Here is an 8552-nt window from a genome sequence, read left to right as displayed (position 1 = left end):
AAATACACTGATTCTTAAAAATAAGTGGAATGTGAATTTGTCTCTAGCGACGCCATAAAACAGACATTACCTTTCTGGTTTTATACATCCTGTATATGAAAATTTTGAAGAAAACATAAATGATGCACAAGTGAAAATACTTCTTTCTTTTACCACATATATATTTTATACTAAAACTGGGGTTTATTATCTAATCACTTCAACTGTTAATATGGCATTGGTATCGGTTTAAGGCTTGAATAGAATAATTTATCTGGTGTATTTACTTTTAATTAGCATTGTTCCCATCTGTATTCCAAACAATTTTTATTTTTCAAGGACCCGGATTCCTTTTCTAAGAATGAATGGGGAAAAAAGGTGTGTCATGAGGCACTGCCCACAGGTCAGTCCAAATTCTATCTCGGAATCAAAATAATTAGAAAACTGTCTTTTTGAATCAGGAATCTATTGCACTCTTCCACTTCTGTAGGACCAAGATTTGATGTAAGAAATCTTTTTATTGATGCCATTTCCTTGGCACCTCCATGTGCTGCTGCCAGAGCAGGCGGGGGCAGAGGCTGGATGCGCCTCATCTGTAACTCGCACCAAGGAGCACAAGTGGGCCAAGCGCCATGGATAAACGGTGCTGTGTGGAACCTGCGTGGCAGCTGCTGCGCCCTCTTCTCCATCCACCATTTCTCTGGATGAAAATGCACCCAGATAAGGCAGTAGCCGTCCGCTTCCGTGCAACGCTGAATGAATCTCCGGCCCTGGAGCAAGGCCAGGGGCTGGCCTCCCTCAAGGGCTGGGGCCGGGCTCCCCTCAGGGGCCGCGGGGAGGCCGCTCCCCCTGGCGGCAGCGTGGGGCGTGCCCGGGCGGGGTGACGGCAGCCGGCGCCGCACTGCGGATGTGCGGCGCGGGGCCCGCGGCTGTGAGGCGAGGGGCGGCGGAGCGAGGGTGCGGGCGGCTGCTGCGGGCGGGGAGGGCTTCCAGCGTCCGCGCTGCACTCGCCGTGCCGCTCGGGCCCTTGGTTCATCTGTTAATTGCCGGAGAGGAAGGAGGCGCGGGCTGGAAGCGAGCGGTGGTGAGAACATGGCGGCTGCCACAGCCCTTCGCTGCCGGCCCGCGCCACTGCGGCACGGGGTTTGGTTCTGTGTAACAGAGGGTGATGGTCCGGCTGAAGTGAGAGGGAATTGTGATTGCAGCGGTTCAAGCAGCCCTGTAATCTTCAAGTAGTTTTTACCTTTATAAGCTATAGTGGTTATTCTATGTTGTAGTTCAGTCTGCAACTCATAACTTTGAAAGCAAGTTGAGTAACAGTAAAGCCCTAAGTCTGAAGAAACCTGCCAAACTCACTTGTGAAAAATGCTTTTCAGCATTTCCCCGTGGTTAAATCTAGACACCTAAAAACTAGTAAAGCTGGAGACCTCCGTGTAGAAAAAATAGGTCTATGAGCAGTGGTTTGATATGTACTGGGAGGTGAGTCACAAGTGTTGCTTCCCATTAGCCGTGTGGTCCGCCTACCACAAGCTAAAACCACTGCCTTGAACTGTTATTACAGGAATAACTTTAAAATCCATGCATGTGTAATAATTAAGGAAAGATTGCTAGTTTTTCATGTAGTTAGCTGGGTTTTGATCTTTCATTTTTTTAATTGATTGGATTATAGGGGGAAAATCTTGACGTGTAGACACACAGACGGAAAATAGGTGTTGCGACAATTCAGTGGTTATGGCAAAGGATAAGAAGAAAGATGGCAAGAAGGCAGAAAAACCTGTGCGTCCTCCTATTCCTGCACAAGATACTGCAGCTGAGAGTAGGGCAACAAAGCCGACAGAATTGCAAACCGTGGTGAAAGGAGTGGAAGAGACGCAGGCAATTCCAGTGATAGCAGATAAAGAGTCAGAGGGGGTAAAGGAACCTCCGATCCAAGATGTTCCTCAATACTATGAGGAGGCTGTTCTTACTCAAGTGGTTGTAAAAAGGTATGCTTGTTACAAATACATCAATGAAGTCAAGAATTCTTATTTGTCATACAAACACGAATTTGACTCTTGATTCGAGGCAGTGAATTGGGTTATTCAGACCCAGTAGCAATGATACCTTACAATGATACATGTGGAGTTCTGCCTTCTTGCATTCTAGTGGTGTTGGTTCTGCCTGCCAAAAAGCCTCATTCTTTTAGTTTATTCACCTATGGTGAAGTTTTGTTTAAGTGTACAGACTGTTGATGAAAAAAATGTAGCTAGTCCCTTAGTGTTGAGCTGCTCATACCTTGTAAGAATATCCTAAACTGAGGAAGCAGGTGAATGGCAGTGTTAAGCAAATCCTTTGGTAGTTCAAGGGAACTAAATGTAATGTTTCCCATACTGACCAGATTCCCTGGTTGTAAGCTAGTAAATGGTACCAATGTGATTTGTTTTCTTAATTGAAAGAAATACGGGTCTGAAGCAACACACAATTACATAAAATGTTACAAGGAAGGAGCAAAGAATTGGAAATTTTGTCATAGCTCCTTTCCGTACACAAGACGCAACCAGTGTGTATGTAGACTGTGGTAAATCAAAAGTCATTTATTGTATGTCTGTTGTGATTTAGGTCTACTGGCAGTGGCTTGAAATCTTCATCTTTAGTTTGTTTTCTTTGTAGCTATGAAGGTGAAAAAGTCCATGGATTGTATGAGGGTGAAGGATTTGCATATTTTGAGGGGGGAAATACATACAAGGTGAGTGTATAAATTAGAAAAAAAAAAGTAGTGGATCAAGTTCTTTCTCTAGAACAGGCAGGCTATTTCTTTCAATGTAGGTGGAGGTTAAGCACTCAGAATATGTAAGCGCTGAAAGCTCTGTTGGTTTCTGGCATTAAAACTCTTCTTTTGAAACTAGTATTCGGAGGGGAATTAATATGTCGTTCTTTTGAAATCTTACAGTCACCATAGACTTCAGTTGTGGTAAGAATAAATTTAAAAACAATGCTGTTCTCTTCATTTGAAGGGCATGTTTTCTGAAGGGCTTATGCATGGACAAGGGACTTACACGTGGGCTGATGGTGTGAAGTACGAGGTAAAGTGCAATTTAATTTACAACTGAACACAATTACAGCCAATTAGGTGTGCAAATTCAAGGAAAGTTGATAAGTTGCAGTAATTGGTACAGTACAGATAGCAGCTGCAGAACTATGGCAGTGATGTCAGTCACAAGCCTGACTTGTCCCAGATAGCTGCGGAACAGTAAACCTGAATTGTTGCAATTTACTTCTTTTAGGGAACATTTGTTAAGAATGTGCAGATGTTTAGTGGCCGTTATACATGGAATGATGGCAGCATTTATGAAGGATCTATCAAGAATGGAGTTAGACATGGATTTGGATTTTTCAGGAGTGGTACTTGTCCCGTTTCTTACATTGGCTATTGGTGTAAAGGCAAAAGACATGGCAAGGTAAGAACACCAAATGAGACCCTGGTCTTGGGTGACTGCCTTCTAAAACAGCAAGCGTTTTTGTAGTTTTGCAAAATGTTAAGTGCTGTTGCATGGTCTTATACTATGTAGAGATTTGTTTTTCCTAAAGATCTTCCCCAAAGTTCTGAATGCTAATTAAAACAATTAGGGTAGGATTTGTTTGTGGTAGAAAGGATGAACAGTATCCTAGAAAAGCAATTTTGGTTGGTTCTTTATGCTGCTCCAAGTAGATGATAACAAAGTCAAAACTGACAACAGCATCAGTAACCACATAATAATGAGAGAACAATTAGGTTCCAGTAGTGATAAAGCAATCCTACCTCCCAAATGTTTTTAGCTGACCAAATATGATAATTACAATTAAGACTGACTTACCTCGTGTAAGTGAAATGTAATTCCAACTTTTTAAAGGCAAGTAGTGGGTTTTTTTGTCTGGTTTTATGCATCCAGATTGAGATGCTCTTTCTGGGCCTGACATTTGAAGATTGATGCTCCGCATGTGAGGAAAATCCATTCAAATCATATGGGTTATTTTTTCCTGTGTCACTAATGAGATACTAAAATCACACAGGTTGCTGTGGATGGTCACCCATGCAGTGGTCTGTCCAGTTTGTTCTGAGAGGAAGCCATCAGATAAAGACAGAACAAGTAACTGTAGACCTACTGTTGGAAGTTGAATTCTGAATGAGTTAGAAAATTGATGTACCTCAGAGTGACTACTGTGATTAACTCTGAAAGCATTTCCAAGTGGTTTGAAAAATGTAGACTTCAATGTAAGATGTTTTTTTTTTAAAACTTGGCCTTTTTTAAGGTCTTCACTAATATTCATCAAAGAGGTTCTTTATTATTTAACTTTATCATGTCAGTTGCTTTCAGTACAGTGTTTCAAAGTGACTATAAGTAATAGTGTGATTATGTTTGTCATAATTTATGTGATATTTTATTAATGTAGATGAATATCGAGGTATTTAAATTGACTCTACTGTTTGTTTCAGGGTATTGTTTATTATGATCAGGAACATACTTCTTGGTATTCAGGCAACTGGGTAAATAACATCAAAGAAGGATGGGGAATGAGATGGTAAACGTGTTAACACTTCTTCATATTTTTTATTTCATGTTTTATCATTCAGTTTCTCCTGTTGTGTAAAATGGATACAAATGCTGCTATTTCATGGTCACATGCACTTTCTGCAGTAGAATAAATAATTGTACAAAGTGCTTTGTAATAATGAAATAGACCTTCTCTATAACTTTCATTTTTAATATTAGTATATTTCTACCAATCATTCCACAAAATAATGTCTAAAGACAAAATCCAAAATCAGCTTTGGTAAATCACACATTGACATTTAAAACAAATAAACTCAATTTAATTTGAACAGATGGAGCTGCTTTCATGCATAAATGATTTATTTGTGGAACTTCATATGAAAGAATATTTTGGTTAGCTGTGGTGAAGACTCTTCAGAAAAAAAGAACTGGTTAATTTCTTAATTTCTCAGTGACCTTTAAGTTAAAAATAGGTAAACAGTGGGTACAATCAAACCTCTGTATCCATGTCAGTGTGAGCCACCTTTCAAATTAATGCATATATTCAGCATTAATAAATGCTAAATTTATTAGCAATGAGGCAATGAGGTTGCTAGTAAAATATAAATATATATATAAATATATAAAATAAAATGCTTTTGTAGGATCCACTTAGAATTCAGTATGAATGAGTCATTAACTTTTATTGTTTTCTTGTAGCTATAAGTCTGGAAATATCTATGAAGGTCAGTGGGAGAAAAATGTACGTCATGGAAAAGGAAGAATGAGATGGTTGACAGCTAATCAAGAGTATATGGGACAGTGGGTGTATGGCGTACAGGTATTAAATTCTTCCCCATCAACCTCTTTAATTCAGCATTTTGTCTGTTACTCTAGTAAAACTAGGTAGGCAGTTTTGTGCAATATCAAAGGAGCTTTGTATGATTTTTGCCGGTTGAGATAGTGGAAATACGCTGTTTATTTTAAGTTGATTCTCATGTTAGCAACATCCGAATTGTTAAAAGGCTTTTGACTTGGTCTTAAAAAGTCATAATATAATTCTCTAATGAAAAATATAAACCTTTTCCATAAAAAAAAAAGTTTAAAAAGTTACATGTTTGTGACTAAGCTTGAGGTAGGACTTCGGCAGTGAGTATACATTGCAATTTACTTCTGTGTCACCTGTGAAATATTAGACCACACTGTTCCCTCTTGTACAAATTTTATGAAGGAAGGAGAAGATTTCTGGCATTTTCTGTTCCTTCCATTTATTATTCTGTTGGGAAAAGAATGTGAGTGACTGTCTTTTCACTCTGTATAAAATTATGGAGAAATCCAGCTTCTGGAACATCATGATTTTCTGTTTGGCCTGGTGTTCCTCGCCTCGCTCTTCAGCATTACAGTCAAAAGGATTCAGGCAGGCAGGATGTCTTTAGGAGTCCTGCTGGTAGAGCTTGCTCAAGTAGGTATTGATTTGGTGTATTCTTTTGAGTGCTTCTCCCTCAGACCTTTGTAGAATATAGTTCTGTGGGTGGTTTTAAGTACTGCAGCTAGGTGCTTTTATTTGAGACATTTGCCAACCGTGACTCTTAAAGATGCCTAGGTGGTGCTCCTTTTTGAAAGTCTTGACCTATAGCAACAGCAGCTCTTCTGGAGATGTTTTTTTCTAATCACACATCTTTTTCAGCATGGATGTGGCACCCACATATGGTTTTTGAAGAGAATGCCAGCGTCTCAGTATCCTTTAAGGAATGAATACATAGGTGATTTTGTAAATGGGGAACGACATGGACGTGGGAAGTTCATATATGCCAGTGGAGCAGTGTATGATGGTGAATGGGTTTGTAATAAGAAGCAAGGCAAGGTGAGTATTGATAAGTAGGGAGACAAAACTACAGACAACACCAGAGGAGACTGCTCTGCTCTGTATGGTGTATCTCTAGTTTTCTGTATAGAAAACTACATTTGATTTGCATTGTGGATGGAGTCCCAACATGAAGGGCAGAGTCCACTGCAAGAAGCAGGAGTCCTTCCAAGGACCTTGCCGAGGCACAGATTTGACTTTGTGATTAGATGTGTGTTGTGCATATAAAGAAAGAAGTTGAACTGTAGAGATTTTAAGTGCAATAGATTTATCTTGGTTTTTGCAGTGGTTGGTCAGTATTTCACTCTTACACTGTGAGCTAATGGGTATCAAGCTATCCTTGCACAGAGATGTTCTCATATTAACAGACTTAAAAAAACCTGTGAGTGGAGTGCCACATGTATGGATTGTAAACAAGTCTTTCTATATGGGGGGAAATGTTATTTCCTGAAAATACTTTTCAAAATCAAACAGCCACATGGGCAGTTTTTAAGCCAAGCAGTGTACTTTAATTAACAGATGACAAAGTATTTTATGAAAGCGGGTAGGAAAAATTTGTTTTGCTTTATTTTATCTCATATATTCCATTTTAAGCAAGATTCCTAAAAGGAAATTTGATTAAGAGCATTAGTGGTTTTTTATTATCTTTGATTTTTATTTATATTGAAATTAATCACGTTAATCTGTTTATAGGGCAAGTTTGTCTTCAAGAATGGTCATGTTTATGAAGGAGAGTTCATAGATGATCGTATAGCACAATATCCTAATTTTCGAGTGGATGCAATGAATACAAAAGAGCTGAATGCCATTTGCACGGGAGGTAATTTTGGCACTGGTAAGCAGCTTAAGAAAGGAAATTCTGCTCAGTTCACATTTTGTTGTTCCTTTTTACTATAGTGTGAAGCTGTTCATACTTACTCAAGAGCCAGAGCTATTTCTCCAAAGAACTTTGATAAATATGGGAGTTATCTTAATAATTAATGAGTTTTGCTCCCATGCTTCTTGTTTCCTGTGCCTGACACTTTGACTCATCCACACTATGTCTTGTAATGCTTTTGGAACACTGTTTACTGAAAGATTCATAACTTGTGTAATTTCTGCATTTCCTTTTGGCTAGGGGTTGAATTTGACAAAAGTACTCTTCAGATGTTACGCTGTTACTATGAAATCTCTACTCACTGTAAAGGAGTCTGTTATTCTCAGGTTGAAGTCGGGAAGATAAGAAGGAATAATAAATGTTTTATTTTCCATGTGTGTGTATATATGTGTCTTTTTAACTTCATTTAATTTGTTCTGATTTATTTTATTTGCATGGTAAAAAATATCACAGTCATCAATGGCTCAGAAAATACTTCTATTCTGGGATCAGATATTGAGTTGGACATATCTTCAGTGCTTGACTTGTTGCCAAGGGAAGAGAGACATGAAGAGCTGAAACAAGTAAGAGTCTAGTGTTTGGTATTTTCAGCTTTCCCCTGCGGTGTGTTTCATATTACTGTATTTCTGGTTTATTTGCCATGAAGTGACTCTTTCTATTAAAGAATGATTTGAAAACCTGAAGGCCATGAAAACAGAAAAGTGATAAGAATGAATAGACAGTATTGCCTCTTCCTGAGCTTCCACTAGAAATGTTAACATACTTGGAAGCGCATTCAGCAACTACCTTTAGCTATTGTGAGGTTTGTCTTCTGACAGAGACTAATTTACTTTTATCAATCGCCAAAAAACACTTATTTATTATAACTACATTTGAGTAATGCTGTCATGAACACAACCAGGGATGTGCTTTTCAAAGTTACAAGATGAAAAGCATTATATGCCCCATTACAGGATCAATGCTGCTCTCTGCTCTCTGTGAGATGATGCTGAAAACATACCCTGCTTTATTTAGGTAGAATTTGCAGTGTTGAGGCAAATTACAGAACTGAGAAGAGTTTACAACTTCTACAGTGGCTTAGGCTGCGATCATTCTCTTGACAACGCCTTCCTCATGACTAAGCTTCAGTTTTGGAGATTTCTGAAGGACTGCCAGTTCCATCACTCCACCCTAACTCTTGCTGAAATGGATCGGCTATTGAGTGGTTTGTATTTCTGTCAATCGGTGTCTAGAACCTAGGAATAGTAAGCTGCAGAGAGTTTGAGTGGCAAATTTACTCATAGCTCAACCGTGGTAGATAGGTGGCCCCTATCTACAGAGTACCTCTGTGCCTGTGAGTTAA

The 8552-nt window shown here is 39.0% G+C and overlaps 1 protein-coding gene across 4 annotated transcripts in view; it reads left to right on the top strand.

The window, feature by feature from the left end:
* The first annotated feature begins 224 nt into the window (after positions 1-224).
* The window catches only part of LOC308062570 (radial spoke head 10 homolog B-like), a 24000-nt gene continuing 15672 nt past the window's right edge, over positions 225-8552 (top strand). For 3 of the 4 annotated variants that reach the window (XM_080384249.1, XM_080384250.1, XM_080384247.1), the window contains exons 1-11: positions 225-1063; positions 1649-1964; positions 2629-2704; positions 2973-3041; positions 3243-3416; positions 4433-4518; positions 5190-5310; positions 6157-6333; positions 7027-7168; positions 7664-7773; positions 8225-8414. In XM_080384249.1, coding sequence (XP_080240375.1) covers positions 1711-1964; positions 2629-2704; positions 2973-3041; positions 3243-3416; positions 4433-4518; positions 5190-5310; positions 6157-6333; positions 7027-7168; positions 7664-7773; positions 8225-8414 — 1399 coding nt within the window. In that variant the 5' untranslated portion in view covers positions 225-1063; positions 1649-1710. Of the gene's footprint in view, positions 1965-2628; positions 2705-2972; positions 3042-3242; positions 3417-4432; positions 4519-5189; positions 5311-6156; positions 6334-7026; positions 7169-7663; positions 7774-8224; positions 8415-8552 lie in introns of all 4 variants that reach the window. The other variant, XM_080384248.1, reaches the window with a different exon arrangement.

This window comes from Falco punctatus (assembly GCF_963210335.1).
Source record: "Falco punctatus genome assembly, chromosome: 4".
Taxonomy (NCBI): Eukaryota; Metazoa; Chordata; class Aves; order Falconiformes; family Falconidae; genus Falco; species Falco punctatus.
This window is presented reverse-complemented; position numbering and strand designations above follow the sequence as displayed.